Raw genomic sequence first — 15858 nt, forward strand, 5'->3', positions numbered from 1 at the left:
CGTGGCACACATTAGGGCGGCTCCCACCTCCTACGAGCTGAGGAGGCACATCTTCCGTTCGTTTCGGCTGAGTGTTTGGTGCCGGGAACTGGCTGGTCCATGCCCATCTTCTTCGCCGCTCGTTCTTTTCGATTATTCCTGACAGTCAGGCGGAATCGCGATATCATCTCATGAAGACACCGCTACGATAGTTTACCCACGACCGCCATTGCTCGCAATGGCAGTTCCCTTTCTTTCCTCATGCCTGGTGTTGTCCACGGTCTGGCTCTCTAGCCTCGTTACTGCACAACACCTACCTCACGAAAAGGGCTGTGTTCATCTGCCCATCGTACATTCGACAAATGCCAGACTCTTCGGCAAGCGAGGCGTTCAGCTTCAGCTTGCCAACCGGTCTGATGTAGCCTATTATGCTCAACGTATGATTTCTTATTTCCCTTGCCCGTCAGTTAATTCGATACTTACGGTTCTATAGTCAGCATAGGAACACCTCCTCAGCCGGTATTCGTGCAGCTGGACACAGGGTCTTTCGAGCTATGGGTGAATCCCGACTGCACCACAGTAGAAGGGGCAGATGCCGTCTTTTGTGAACGAGTTGGCCAATATGACGCATCGAAATCTTCCACAGCAGTTTCACTGGGCACGTCGAGAACTCTCCGATATGGTATTGGGACGGCAAACATTACATACGTTACCGACACAATCACGCTTGCTGGGACCGGAACGACGCTGCAGGGAGTCCAGTTTGGCGTTGCGACTGCCACCGAGGATGCTTTCTCTGGTATTCTTGGGATTGGCTATGGGAAAGGCATAGCTACCAGATATCTTAACTTTGTCGATCAGCTCAAAGAGCAGAACGCAACAAAAGTTAAAGCATTCTCTCTCTCATTGGGGAGTAAGGATGCCCAGGAAGGAGTGGTTGTCTTTGGGGGTGTTGATACGTCCAAGTTTGCCGGACACTTGACACAAGTTCCTATCATCCCTGCCTCGCAATCACCCGACGGCGTCCCCAGGTTCTGGGTCAGTATGCGGTCTCTGGCCATGACTCCTCCTAGCGGGATTAGCAAGCACTATTCTGGAAGCGAAATGCCGGTTTTTCTCGACAGCGGCTCGACAATGACTCTTCTTCCCCCGAATCTCACCGAGGCAATTGCTAGGGACTTTGGAAGCAAATCAGAGGATGCCTATGGATTTCATCAAATTGACTGCTCCTTAACCAAGCTAAATGGCACTCTGGACTTCTATTTTGACGGTGTGATGATTAAGGTTCCTTACAAGGAACTGACGCGGGAGGTGCCAACCAATCCTCCGGCATGCTTTTTGGGGATCATGGCAAGTGATCAGTTCACGCTGCTAGGGGATACTTTTCTGAGGTCTGCATATGGTATGTTTATCCGTTAGGTTGAACTCAATTGCAAAAGATGCATACGTACTCACTTTGCCTCAACCAGCTCTCTTCGATCTTGAAACCGATTCAATATGGATGACCCAAGCAGCCAACTGCGGATCTACTCCAGCAGCCCTCAATAGCGTGGAGGATATCCAGAGAATAACGGGCCTTTGTGATCTTTCAGTGCCGGCGGACAACACCACAAGCAGCACGGAAGCTTTTACTCCCATGACAGAGGTGGATCAAGTCAGCATGACAACGGTAACAAGCGTGACTCCCATCCATACTTCCACCACAGCCACAAGTCCAACTGAAGAGGTGAGCATACAGAGTAGTGCGACCTCTATTTCTGGAGCGAACAAGCTTGGCAGGGGTAACATGGAAGGTATCCTCTTCTGGGGACCTGGTGTTGTTATTGCACTGCATGTGTTGATAGGGGTATGAGTAAGGTAACAGTGGCTTTGTGATATTAATTCCCGATCTGCTGTACATAGACTATAACAATTAATGGAACATTGAGCCCTGTGATTCTTTGTTACTCTGCCACTGTATCATCGTGGGAGGTTACCTGGGAATATATCAGCTTCGAGGCACACCGACACGGCTCAGCATCGTGTGGACATAGTTGCTTTGCTGTTTTGAAGGCAGCTTTGACTGAACCATTAAGATTTCACGGGATGGACAGCAATCAAGGCACGCTGCTACTTTATGTGCCCAGGATTGCTACTATACAGGTACTCATATTGATTGAAATATTGTTTCCCTCCTAAAAAAGAGTTGGCAGGCTGGGTCGAATGCGCTTCTGATTCCCCTTTTTTCCCTGCTGTTGGCTCACCGTACGTTTTTCAGCAGAGCCCTCTTTCCATGTGGCAGGCTCGTCCTCTCTCAAGCATCCATGTGGAATTTAACCGTTTAAAGAGGAGCAGGCGACTGTGGACCATGACTTGGGAAATCTAGTTCAGACAATACATTGTCAAAATGTATCAGTCCAGGGCAGCAAGCCGGTATTGAGGGCGACTTGCCCGGCTCCTAAACCACCAAAATGGGCCACCAACAGCATGGGAAAGCGACTCTGATTACGAACAAGTTCCACGGACTCAACCCCCATCAGCATCCACAACTCAGCTGGCTGGAAATTCCTTACCAGGACCTGCTGGCACGGCCAAACCACCCAAATACTGGCGCTGCTATCGATGTTCATCTGTTTGGCCCTGTCTCGTAAACGGGCAGCAGCTATCCCCTTAGACCCAGCCTGACTTCCGGATCATTTAGGGAGGAAGATACTTACCCCAAGGTTTAGGCTTTGAATCCAGTTGTAGGCTCTGAGGCAGGGAACAGTGGTGCTAACCTGGTCACCCTCCCATCCATATTTGAGCTCGTTTGACTGCAGACTCGGTTCTCGGAAACAACATTGCCAACCAACGTACCCCTCCGCCAATTTTCCATACATAGATCAAAACTTTCACCCGATCTAATTTAAAATGTCAAGTAGATGGCGCTAGCGTTGGCTGTTGACAGGCTGGCCATCACATTACCTCGCTTGGAAACAAGCGAGACAGCAAACAGTAAATGGAATATGATCCAGTAGGGTCAAGAATTTGGGGCGACGTAGTGAAATCATCATGGCTAGAATGTCTGAGTCTCGACTTCTAAATGGTCTGAAAACGGGTGGGCCGAGGACCAGGGAATCGAGGTCGTGATTGACTTTTTTGGTCGAACACAGACACCGCGGTGGAACAGACTTGATTCCGAGATACGAGGTGGATCAGGCTGTGACAGGGTCACAGGGCAGCGCTGGAATGTGTTTCCATCGATGATACTCGCACCAATTTGCGTTCATGACAAATCAAGAAAAGACGGCCATGATAGCATGACTATTTGGCGAGAAAACAGGCATTTTTATGTCTGGGGAGCATCTTTGACAAGATCTCCGGCAGCTGACTTTGCCGTGCCCACCGAACCCAGCGGATCTGCATGCCAAGACGCCTTGTCCCTGAGGCTGTGCAGAGTGGAGAGTTTCCGGCTCGCGATTCCCCTGCAGCGACCATTGGGACAACCAGGGTGTGGTCCCAAAACCAATTTCGCTCCTTCCGGGGTTTTCGCAGAAAAGGCCCACGGCCGTTCCTCGAGGTCGCTGTTCTCAGGAAGCATTCTTTCTCCCGTTGCCATCCTCTTTTCGACTTTTCGTCGATTCTTCATTCCTTCTCACCATCCTTCCTGCCCTCCTGCATCCAACCGTCCTTGTGTGACGACCACATTCGTTGTGTGCACCACGTGCCAGTCCTTTTTTGGGTTTCTTTTCTCTCGCTCCTCCTTCAACAAGGCCTGCTTCATCAGCTACCACCGCATCTACTCCCCTACGTACTTCCCTCTTTCGTTTGCAGTGACTCAATCGCCGAATTTTCCAATCGCACCATCCGATTCTGATCGTCGTAATCAGCTACGTTCTACGCCAAGATGCGTGCCTCTGCTCTCATTGCTGCTTGCCTGCTAGCTTCTGGCGTGTCGGCTGAGAACTATCTCGGTTTCAACTCGGGCAACACGCTTCCCGATCGTTCTGCCAAGTTCAAGAAAGACTTCAAGGCCGAGTTCGAGACCGCTCAGAACCTCGAGAATGCCCCAGGGAAGTTCAATTCCGTCCGTCTATACACCAATATCCAGGCCTACTCGACCGATGAGCCTATCGAGGCTTTCGAGGCCGCCATCGAGACCAAGACTAAGCTACTGCTGGGCATCTGGACGTCCGGAACCGACAGCATCGAAAATGAGCTCAGTGCCCTCAAGAAGGCCATCAAAAAGTATGGCAAGGACTTCACTGACCTCGTGATTGGCATGTCGATTGGCAGTGAGGACCTCTACCGCGTCTCCGAGACGGGCATCAAGAACAAGGCCGGCGTTGGTGCTGGTCCCCAGACCCTGATCAAGTTCATTAACGACTACAAGAAGGCCATTGCCGACACTCCCCTAGCCAGTGTCCCTATTGGCCATGTTGACACCTGGGATGCGTGGACCAACAGCTCCAACAAGGCGGTTATTGATGCTCTTGACTGGATTGGTGTTGACGAGTACCCCTACTACGAGAATGGCAAGGGCAACAACATCAAGAACGCAGGCAGGCTCTTCGACCGTGCTTATGCCGCTGTTGAGGCCGCTGCTGGTGGCAAGCCCATCTGGGTCACCGAAACCGGCTGGCCGTACACTGGCCCCGATTGGGATGAGGCCGTTCCCAGTGTTGAGAACGCCCAGTACTACTGGCAAGAGGTTGGCTGCCGCAAACTGTTCAACAAGGTCCCCACTTTTTGGTACAACCTCCGCGATTCCAACCCCGACAACGAGATGAAGTTCGCCATCACCAAGAACCTGTCAACAAAACCCCTGTTCGACCTGACCTGCCCGACCAAGTTCGAAACCCCCGACTACGATCCTAATGAGAGTGCTTCCGCTACGACCCCTGGTGCTACTGCTACTGGCTTCACCACCGTTGTCAGCACTGCTACTCCGACCGGCTCTCCTGCCTCTGAGTCTGGCAGTAATGGTTCGGACAGCTCTGCTGAGGAGAACAGCGGTTCCATGGGCAAGGGCTTGTCAATGGCTGCCATTGGCAGCCTGGCTCTCGTTGCTGGCGTCTTTGCTCTGTTCTAAGCGTATTTAGTTGACAAGTTTTGGTAAGGACCGGGGAAGGTTGCGTATTGCTTGTGCTTGGGTCACTGTATTCAGGGGCACCTTGTTTGTCTTGGTTCGTCCATTCACTACCACCCGGCGTCCCCTCACGGACTGGATTCTGTAGGATATGGCATAATGGGTACTTTTAGACAACTGGGAACATAGACTTGTGGTAACGCGTTGTGCATAGAGCTCTCCCCTCCTCGGGATTATGTAAAGTGAAATCGGTTGCCAAGTGCCGAGCGACGTCATGCCAGACAAGTGATTGGTGTAGGCCGCGCTTCATACCGGAGGATCCAGCTTGCAATAGGCCGAGTGTGGCTTGGTATGACATCAGTCTCCAAAAGTCCGCCATTCAAGTTTACCCTTTCTCCGCGTAATCATGATAGCATTCGTCAAGCCAGTGCTACATACTCCCGTTCGAAAAGTGCTTTGCAAAACTAACCACAATATCTGGTAAGTCAAGTATTTTTCTCGCCTCTGGGAACATTGCTGACTCCAATGCTGTTTGTGGATACGTTATGTCAGACAGCAACCCGCATCCTGTCCCGGCGACTCTCTCAGGAACTTCTGCGGCTGCAACTGTACTCCCTCCAACGGTCCCAACATTTGCCCTCCAGCAACAGCCTCTCATCAACCAAGAGATCATATTCTGTCCACTCAACAATTCTCCGGACTCAGTTCTTGCACCTAGTCAATACAAAAGTCCCTCAACGATGTCCACGGAACAGTCTGCGTTTTCCAACACGACGTCAATAGACACAGACAAACAGCCCCCTCAGCCCGGAGACAACAGGAAGGATGACAGTGAGGCTCCCAACCCGACCCGGAAAGATAGCCCCCCAATAGCCACTATTGCCCCAGCCGCGCGTTGGGTTCCCCGGCCGGAACAGGGCGATCCCGTGCTAGATCCGAACAGACGGCCGAGGGAGTTTCGGCCTGCGTATCAGGTCCATGGGCATAAGGTCGATCGGATTGGGGGTCGTTGGCCTTTTGGGGGGTTTGGGCTACAGAAACATCATCCTCCTGCCCAGAGACGGGAGGAGGGGCATGGGCACAGGGAACAGCAGCAGCAGCAGACAAAGGGGAAGGAAGGGCTCGGTGGGGAATACGAAGAGGGGAAGAAGGAGGGTCAAGGAGAGACGGGAGAAAGGGGGGGGTTATAAAAGCTGGCATTGTCAGGAGGAGGTGACTAGAAATGAACGAGAAGTGAAATTGTAAGTTGAAGATGCTTCTTCACGACATTAACTCTGTTAGGTCTATTAATAACTTGGGTATCAAGTCAAGCCAAATGACGCTGAAATAATGCTCAGAGAAGAGGTTCTTCATAACCACGGGTTCAGAATGGTCCTTTCTAACACAGACCCGTTTCCAAACACAGTCCCACTCTTCAATATCTCAACCCGACCCAGATGAAGCCCCGGCGGCGGATGATCCATCACTGTTCCATTGGCAAAGAGTATGCCATTCCAATCCTCGGCCCATCTTTTCTTCTCCAGCCCCCTCGTCAACAGGGGCGACTTCCTCTTCCCAACACCGCAATTCTCGCTCGCCATATAAAGATTTAAACCAACCGCCAGAGTATACAACTCCGCGCTTAGCTGATCCCACGCCCACTCATTCTTCCGCGCCACCCCTATATAATCCACCATCAACACATTCGGCCAATGCTCCGGATCTATCCCATTGACCCCAGAAAAGTACAGCGCCGGGTTCGTCGCCTGAATCGCAAACGCTTGTAGCGAGTATGCCGTCGCGGCCACCGCATCCGGCGTCACCAGCCACTGTGCAATATGGAACCCATTGTGGTCGGCCCCTGCGCCTGTGCCCCGGGCGACGGACCGCCATGCGCCGATTTGGTTTGGCGCCATGTCTACCGCGTGCATCTTGTTGGACCACTGATCGCGCAGGTTGGGCGAGAGCCGGGTGAGGTGGTAGATCCCGTCGGCGGGGGACTCGGATTGGGCTTGGGTAAGTTGGCCATTAAGTAAGGGGATGACGCAACCGCGGCCGTTGTTGCGGTCAAGGAAATAGGAGGAGGGCTGGTTCTGGAAGGGGATGCTCATATCGAGGTTGGGGCAGCGGTTGTTGAGGGTGCGGAGTTTGGCGAAGAACTCGGAGATGATGGCGGGCGTCCAGGTGATGGGGCCGCGGTCGGGGAGTTGGTAGCGGCCGACGAGGTAGCGGATGCTGAGGAAGATGAGTTCGCCTGGGCTTTCGGCTGTGAAGCGGTTGATCTCGGAGATGATTTCATCAAGGGATTCACCGGAGTTGCCGACGGCTATTGTGGCCATCTCGTCGTTGACGTGGAGTGTCCAGAAACCGTTGTGCTTGCTGGGGTCTTTGGAGTCATTGGGATGGATTGTCCCAATGCGCAGGTCAAACCATCTCGCTCCGGCCCGCAACTGGTCGTAGATGTTGATGCCTTGGTTCTGAGTGTTCTGCACGTTGCCGATGCTGCTGAGCTTGTTGGTGATCTTGCTCATGCCCGAGTCGTGAGTGCCCGGCATGATGAGATGCCTCACGGGACGGTCTCGGATCACATCATAGATGCCCTTCATCCAATTCCCTGCTCCATGCCGGATCGATGCCATGAACCCGTAGCTGCTGCTACCCGTAATCACCAGTGTTACCGCCGTGTCACCTCCAGGGAAAGGATACTCGCGCTGGCCCAGGCCCATCCCACTTAAATCCAATACAACTCGTCTCGGAGTCGAACTAGGCACGTACGACTTGATGCGTAGGACAAATCGCTTGTCGGTCCCCTCGATCCGGTAGTAGGCCTCCCCGGCGTCATCGCCTGTGTACCACCCGCCACGGTACTTAACAGTATTTTGGCGAGCTCGACCCTGTGGGACATCGCCGAAGTCAAAGACGGACATCTGGTATGAATGGGTGTTCTCCAGCCGGATGCGGTGCGGAGTGAGGTTCACGACGGTAACGTAGAACTTGGTACTCGTCGCACCTACTGCGGGATTGAGTCTGTCATAAGGCTGAAAGCTCGCCGGTGGCATGCTCTCGGGGTTGTAAGTGCGGTCTTCAGGACGACATGGAGTATTGGTTTGACCACTTCCTGGCACATACAGCAATGCAGAGCTGGCCAGGAGGGCCAGCAGGCGAAGAAGCCTCATGGTAGGCAACGTAGAGGAAGAGACAAAAGCATGGAGGTTATGTGACCCGATCAACTGCGGATCAAAGGAGTGTATACTACTTGAAGAGATGGAAAACCCTTGCTGCCCTTGAGGGGATCGACATAGTGATTTATTATTTTATGCTGAACATTGTCTTAATTATCACGACCTCGATGTCTCCTTTTGTGTTTGTCTTCCGGTACCTGGACTGTAAGTGACATATCTGCTTGACCAATCTGAATTCAAGGATGTTGGGCCTACTGCGTTGGGGAGATGCAGTCGGAAGACGTTGATAAAAGCGCCCTGACCAATTGGCGTGTTGCATGCGCCCAAGACTGCGCCTCAGGACCCATCTCAGCTGTCTTGAGTGATTATGAGCACCAATGAGCTTTTTACAGTGGGCGGCGCTGAACATGCTGCGTCACGGAATTAGTTGCAAAGTGTCTTGTAGTGTGGTCAATAGGGTTTCCGCAACAGCAGCGGGGTGTTCAAAATGGTGAACCGTGGTAGGAGGCCGAATAGGTACCTATTTGCTGGTTGGTCAGAGAGAATTGTGCAAGCGGCACAACGAGGTCGTAGGACTCAACTCTAAGTTATCCGGTTTCCTGGATACTAATATGAACTTCATACTGTCATTCTATCGGTCTATCGTTCGTGGGCTATGGCTCTAATACAACGTCATGTTGCAACTTGTAAGCTGCAGCTTGATGTGGTGACTCGAACAACGACGGCTGCCGTCCGATCACGCCTCTCGACCTAAGAAGAATCATCAGCGCCCAAATGTACCACTTCAACACAGATTGCGCTCTCTTTAATGTTTCCTTCATCTCATGTAATATCATTTGGGGGTTTTGCTTTGCATGTTGCCGTGTTTTCAGGGTTTCGCTGCTCTTTCAACAGCTTTTAGACCGACTGAAACGAGGTCCTGGACCAACTCCATGCCCTCCTCGAGTCTCCCAGAAAGTCAGCATACCTTCAAATATGTAGGTCGTTGAATCTTCTAATCGTCAGCGAAAAACGCACCTGTCAAGGGGAGCAGTTTCCCAGACTTCTTCCAGGGAATATCTACGGGTGCTACCTACTGTCCACTGGCCAGGGGCCAAAGGAAGTCCTCATCTGTGAGATTTGCAGCCATTGCGATATAAACATGTTGTCCAGCCCATGATGTGAGTCACGCTGGTCCTAAGTAGAGGCGAAAAAGAAAAAGGGAAAACGCAACAGTCCCAAGCCCATAACAGATAATGGCGGCAATTCCCATTCTCTCAAGTAGCAAAAAACTATAGACGAAACTGCACCCGACTGCGATCGACCATAGCGTAGTTTTTGCTATCATCCAGTTAGGATACCCATGTCGATATCCAAATAATGCTGGAGATCCTTTAAAACTGTTCAGAAGTCGCCCATAGTCGAGCCTTTTGTTTCTCGCTTCTCGAGTGCACCACCATTCAAATGTATGGTCGAAGGCATCCAACACTCCTCTTTTGAAGAGGCCAAGGGCGATTCTAAGCACTGTAAGCAGTGCTCTTGAGTCGATACTCGCTTCATCAAGAATGCCTACCCCAAAGTTTCTGACTTGAATAACCATCACGGCAGCAAGAATATTGAGCATGATGCAGGAGACCAGGACTGACAAGAGGGATATGGGCCCGATGTCTTGGATCCGTTTAAGGAGTTTTGAGTTTGTTATCTTACCAGCGGATGCTTGTAGTGCTTTAGCGGGGCATTGAGGACACCTTGCCATGCTCTCTGGTGAGAGGGTACTTGATGGTCTGCAACTCTTATCCAACGTCAATATCCACCCATATATCCTAACAAAGAGTCTGATGCATACTCAATAATTTCTACTGGACAAAATTTCCAGCTTGATGTTGACAAAGGGAGAAAATTGGCAGCGAACCGGAGCGGGCGCTCAGAAAATTACAAGGCACTGAAATGGTTGAAGGGTAAAGAACAACACAACTGTGGGACATGGACAGCTCAGCTGCAGGCACTTTCACTAATTCATGACAGCAAGCAACGGGGCAAGGGCCTCAGCTGAGCTGCCTGCACTGCCTACCAGTGATTGTATATACTAAGGCCTCCTGATACCCGCCACCTTATGAGCAATCATACGGTTTAGCTACTTAACCAAGGTTATTAAAGACACCGAAACGTCCGAACGCCTGTACCGCTACTTCGTAGCGTGCACATCTTTTTAGCTACTCCTCTTGTAGTCGATCTATCCTGCGGATTCAGCTAAAGGATATGATGTAGATCTCCCTTGGCTTTATTCGAGTGATGTGCTTCTGCGTGATAGTGAGATAGGATGTGCTTTAGGATGGACACTCAACTCTGACGATTGAGACCAAGTACGGCTTATGCAAGAGGCCTTCCCAAGCATCATTTCAATGTATAACTGGGGGATTTGTGCTAAGGCGAACTGTCGTTTACTCTGCCAGAAATATTAAAAATGAGTATCTAGATGAGGGGCATGAGAAGGGACACCGATAGCCTGAATAAGTGTTAAATGCCAGACTTATCTCGATATTGGAAAATGCCATGCAGCGATGTATTTGCGTTGCAGACGGGGAGTGGCATGACGTCGAAGTGGCCCACGCGGGGGTGGCGTCATCAGCAGGCCACCTGGGACCCTACCATCATCGTATGCGCCGTTGCAGCTCTGCTGGCATAAAAGACAGATATGGTCTTTTCATAAAAGTAGAAAGGCAAACAAGAAGTCCGAATTAGATAGTCATCAACTTTCGATTGAGATCACAAAAAACACTAACAACACCTGGACCCGAACCGGCGAACCCTTGCATCATGGCAGCTGTTCACCTCAGTCCTCGGCCCCCGCTGTCACCACCTTTGGAGTTCTTTGCTGATTGTCCCAAGTTCCGTCTGTTGGTCCTTGGGAACCCAGAATCAACCAAGCAAGAACTCTTTTCCAAAATATTTGGCGTTGAACTGTCGAAGGTTGGACGAACCACCACACCTCTCACCTATCAACCATATCGCTGACTTTCCCTAGAAAGCAGTTGATGACTTCTTCAATCAAACCCACGACATCGAACAGGAGCTCGAGCTACAGGGCCAAAACGAGCGTCTGATCATTCACACGTCTCTAAACCTCGGCGCCGCCGACGAGAGTGACTATCACCGGTTGTGCGACTTCTTACGATCTCGGTCCACTCTCACCACACCACTGCAAGACCGCATTCACTGCATCTGGTATTGCGTAGCGAGCGAGGAGGACAGATCTGTTTTGGAGATCGAGGCTCGCTTCCTCACAAAAGGGCTGCCCTCGGCAGCGCCCAACGTGCCCCTCGTCCTCGTTTTCACAAAGTATGAGGAATTTGTAGCCCGCGTCAAGATCGAGTGGTCGCGCGATGCTCAGGAGCAGGGCTTGTCGAAGGTTGCTGTGTCGCATATCTTGCGGGATCTGTCATCGAAGAAGTTCGAGCAGGCTATCGGCCGCAAGTGGAATGGTGTTTTGGAGGCATCAGTTCCCCGAGTGAAAATATCGAGTGGCGACAGCGAGGATGATGTCCGGAGCTTTGAGGAGCTTGCTGAGAGCACCCTCTCGACACTGCAAAACCGGTCTGTAAAGTTTGTGTATGCAGCTGCACAGAGGAATTCTGCGTTTATTTCGGCACGATGTGAGTTTCTCACCCATATTCTCTACTTACCACAGAATCATCTCCTCACACTGGCTCAGTCTGTGCTGCCACGGCAGCAGACTACTTCGAGGTCGACACCGGCCACGCACGCAAAATGCACGGCGTCGACACCCTCGAGATTTTGCCCAACTTTCTCGCCAAAGCCACACAAATCTTCAACATGCGGGACACCAACACTCCTCCCGCTCTAGCCGATACCACCGACAATACCCTCCTCTTCCGCATCCTCGACGCCGCCTTCCCTTCCTCCCAGAAGCCGCTCATCTCCGAGATCCTAAACCGCAGCGGCACCGAAACAGGTACCATCCTCTCCAGCCTATCCCCCCATGAGCGCGGCGTGCTTCTGGGCCAGGCCCTGGCCAGCATCGTGCTGTTCCTGCACCGCGTAGCCGACACACAGTGGCCCTACAACCACGACACTGCTGCCGCGGGGGCTGAGGCCGTTGCGCCACTGGCCGGCTCAGCCACGGCACACAGCCACACGGTGACGGCGCAGGTTGTCGACCGCACGCTGCAGGGCATTAAGACGGGGCCAGGCAAAGACGAGGTGCTGCAGGCCGTGGAAGGCAGTCGAGTTTTCACAACGTGCACGCATCGGAAGGATATTGCGGACCTAATTGTGCAGGCTGTGGAGAAGGGGGAGAGGGCGGAGCGCGGGGTTCAGGCGAAGGAGCATGGGCATGAGGGGGTTGGGCAGATGACGCACTGGCTGACTTTTGAGGATGAGGGTAAGAAGCAGGAGATGTCGCTCAGCTTTGTCAATGATAAGAGCACGGATGATGTGATACTGCCTTGCGGGTTGACGATATTGCCTCTGACTTAGGTGATGGAGCAAGCAATGACTCCAAGGACAGGTAGGCGAAAGATGAAGGACAGGAAGTGGATCAACGGTTTCTGGTCTCGACTGCTTATAGGTTATGGAACGTTTAACGGACACATTTTTGATGTATGATATGGCGTTACCAACGTAATTCGAAACTCGAACTTCATGAAATTGATACAATTGTATCGATGGCTTCAGAAATTTGGTGGTCCAAGGCAAAGTGATGATGCAGTTTCAGTTCGCTAAAAAACAATGTAACAAAGACTTCCCCGCCGGGAATTGAACCCGGGTCTCAGGCGAGACTACTTGACAAGCCTGCATACTGACCACTATACTACGGAGAAATGTACATAATTTTGTATCATTGACTTGAAATTGATGTCGCACTTAATATGAATACTGGAAACTATGTGGACGCGATGGAGAAAAGCTGCATCATTCAATGCATATTTACCGCTCTGGCCATTGCGAACCAATCAACCATTCGAACGCCGACTCTCTTTTTCCAGAAATTATAGGGCATATATGAGTACGCTGGCGGCTTCAACGAACTGCGAAAGCCTTGAGCACTCTGTGAGGATTATGGCAATGCATTTTCTGATAAGGTGTCAAGCCCATCTCTCCCTTAAAAAGGTTTGCAGCTCTCCATTGCCAGGCATGTACGCTTTCTGCCTAGATTGGCGTGTAAGTCAAATGTATCAATTTCACCTTGCGTTTAATGTCTAAAAGGGCCTAGCGGTCAAGACTTTGTGATCCCAGGCGAGGTGTCCACTCTGCAACCCATTATGCGACCATCCCAAGTTGGAACGAGGTTGACTGTGACTGACTTGTCCAGACCAAGATCAGGAAATTCTTTTTGAAGATAGATCATAATAATGCTTCATTTTTTTCACCGTCTAGCCTTGAGCCTAGTTATGGTGCATTAGTGATTCGCTCCACTCGGCAAGGCTCGTTTCTTCACTACATTCCCGTTTCCGCCGGCGCTTACTACCAACAAGGAAGCAACCCAGCCGAAATCTCCTGTAATAAAAGAGGTCAGAGGGGAATGGAACACTGATTGGTGAACCAGGATAAGCAAGGCGGCACAGGTCAGGCAAACACACCCCTTAACCGGAGTTGAAAGCCCTAGATCAGTTCTTCTGTGTCCTCAGGAGCGGCTATTCCTTCATATTACGTTTCAAACTCTCTGAAGAGGCATCTTATCTGTACGTCTGGCCTTAGATAACGCTCAGAAGGAACACCAGTCTCGAGAACCTTGTATTATGATGGGAAGTACTCACTATATTTCCCATCTTGACTTCGTAGATATGGAACGCACTCCGTCTCATAAGCGCCGTGAGAAGCATCATAAAGCAGCTCACCGACATCACTTAGCTCAAGCCAAAACACGTCGGTTTGATAGGAGCACCACCAAGCATGCCCAGGTTCTTGCCCTTCTCCTCCTGATATGCGCTTCAGCATATATCGTTGTAAGAAGAGTGGGGTCTCTTTCCTTATGAACATGTAGAAGCCCTCAATGGGAAGCACCACGAGCACCTTATCTGGTCTAGAAAAGTCCAATGGTGTCCTTGATTAGTCCGGACTATATGAAACCAGCGGTTAGTGGCAATGGTACTTCCTATGATGTCAAAACAGCCATGATAAACCATTTGAATAGCCGTCGCCGTTGCCATGACCATTTGCTCCTGAATGACTCCTGACGTGGTATCAAGGGCTCAGATGACCCTATAGATACCAGCGTATCGCCGAGCTATCTCAAGATGTACAAGATATGGTGTGGCCTACTGATCTCTTGAGATTGTTCTAGCATTTCATTGGAGGATTGTGAAGGACTATGGAGACAACGATGGTTGTAATCAAGAGCCTGGACTTGCTGAGAGGTTGAATCAAAAGATCGGTATATAGAGTACCTATCTTCAGTAATTCTGAATATATTTTTTTAACTGTAGATGATCAGAGTGAGCATTGTAGCTTTCGAAAGCTCTGCGTTAGAGTGACCGCAGCAAAAATGGGCACCGTTGGACAGCTCTTTCGCTTCGGTATTGAGCTAGAACTTCTCATTGCCAAGTCGAAGCATCATCAAAAGCAACAGGTAAAATGGTCCCCCTTTCGAAAGCCGCTTTCGGCGTTTCAGACAGAGCCTACCTGGGAGTCTCTCACAAAAGATGTCAGTATTAGGCTCAAAGAAGCTATAGTTCTCAATCATATCAACAAAATCAATGATGCGTTCATGTCCAATTACGGAGAATGGTCCATTACCCAAGAGGCCACCATCACTCCCAAGGACGGACACAGTAAGAACTCTCCTGATCAACCTTGACACCAATATACTTCGAACTAACCTCAAAAGTCCTCCTTAAGCTCGTCTCCCCCATCTACGACTCACTCCTCACCCCCCAATACGAGTCCGATGTCACCACAATCTTTCCACGTCCTCCAAGCCCATTTCCATGTCCTCCCATGTTCCCAATGTTCAACCCACATCCACATCTCCCGCTGGCCAAACCCTCTCTTAGCCATCGGACTCGCCCGTCTCTCCAAAGCAATCCTTTACTTCGAGCCCGCGCTTGACTACCTCCTCTTCTCACGCCCCAACCTCCATACTCAGCTGCAAAAAGAAGACAAGTACTGGTGCCGTTCTAACCGTACCAGCGTTCCTTTACTTGACCTTTCCCTACGGGACTGCTTCTCTAAAATCGATGCCGCTTCCGCGATGGTGACAGACCAATCAGAAAATTGTGTCCCACTTGTGGAAACGATGAACCTGGTCTCCAAAACCTCACCGCGTGACATTGCCTTGTGCATGGATCACGATTTTGTCCAGGGGAAACTGTTCAAGTGGAACATGGTTGGGATGATGCCCTCGGGTGCAGGTATTGATGGTTGTGGTCGTGCGACGGTTGAGTTTCGGCGACCGCCGGGCAGTTTGAGTGCGGAAGAGGCAATGGGTTGTGTTGGGGTTGCATTGGCGTTTGTGGCGAAGGCGGTTGAGGTTGATGGTGAGCAGGAAGGATAAGAGTTGGATTCTGAGGGAGGTGAGGTGTTGCAGAGGATGCTGATGGAATTGGGATGGTTGCTTGAGAGCGGTGCTAGGGCGCTGGGCTGGCCGAGTCTGGGACCGGTTGAAGAGATGTTGGTTGAGGTTGGGTATGTTCCTACGTGTGTCATGTGGGGCTGTCCCTGAGGGCTCGCAAA

General features: G+C 51.1%; 5 protein-coding genes and 1 non-coding gene across 6 annotated transcripts; 4 read left to right on the forward strand and 2 right to left on the reverse strand.

Annotated features, from left to right (window-relative positions):
• Positions 1-217: 217 nt before the first annotated feature.
• On the forward strand, positions 218-1831 carry CTHT_0071820 (uncharacterized protein; the record flags this gene model as incomplete). Its single annotated transcript, XM_006697383.1, has 3 exons — positions 218-416; positions 473-1381; positions 1449-1831. The coding sequence occupies 3 exons, from the start codon at positions 218-220 to the stop codon at positions 1829-1831; spliced, it is 1491 nt and encodes a 496-aa protein (XP_006697446.1).
• Positions 1832-3844: 2013 nt separating this feature from the next.
• CTHT_0071830 (uncharacterized protein) lies at positions 3845-5029 on the forward strand (the record flags this gene model as incomplete). Its single annotated transcript, XM_006697384.1, has 1 exon — positions 3845-5029. One exon carries the CDS (start codon positions 3845-3847, stop codon positions 5027-5029), a length of 1185 nt encoding a protein of 394 aa, XP_006697447.1.
• An 873-nt stretch (positions 5030-5902) lies between these two features.
• CTHT_0071840 (uncharacterized protein) lies at positions 5903-8181 on the reverse strand (the record flags this gene model as incomplete). Its single annotated transcript, XM_006697385.1, has 2 exons — positions 5903-6219; positions 6438-8181. 2 exons carry the CDS (start codon positions 8179-8181, stop codon positions 5903-5905), a joined length of 2061 nt encoding a protein of 686 aa, XP_006697448.1.
• A 2802-nt stretch (positions 8182-10983) lies between these two features.
• On the forward strand, positions 10984-12663 carry CTHT_0071850 (uncharacterized protein; the record flags this gene model as incomplete). Its single annotated transcript, XM_006697386.1, has 3 exons — positions 10984-11136; positions 11192-11819; positions 11879-12663. The coding sequence occupies 3 exons, from the start codon at positions 10984-10986 to the stop codon at positions 12661-12663; spliced, it is 1566 nt and encodes a 521-aa protein (XP_006697449.1).
• Positions 12664-12927: 264 nt separating this feature from the next.
• On the reverse strand, positions 12928-13007 carry CTHT_0071860. The gene is given in 2 exon segments: positions 12928-12964; positions 12969-13007. It is a non-coding gene; the product is annotated as a tRNA-Asp (tRNA).
• A 1664-nt stretch (positions 13008-14671) lies between these two features.
• On the forward strand, positions 14672-15679 carry CTHT_0071870 (uncharacterized protein; the record flags this gene model as incomplete). Its single annotated transcript, XM_006697387.1, has 3 exons — positions 14672-14957; positions 15014-15094; positions 15180-15679. The coding sequence occupies 3 exons, from the start codon at positions 14672-14674 to the stop codon at positions 15677-15679; spliced, it is 867 nt and encodes a 288-aa protein (XP_006697450.1).
• Positions 15680-15858: the final 179 nt, after the last annotated feature.

This window comes from Thermochaetoides thermophila (assembly GCF_000221225.1).
Source record: "Thermochaetoides thermophila DSM 1495 unplaced genomic scaffold scf7180000011822, whole genome shotgun sequence".
Classification (NCBI taxonomy): Eukaryota; Fungi; Ascomycota; class Sordariomycetes; order Sordariales; family Chaetomiaceae; genus Thermochaetoides; species Thermochaetoides thermophila.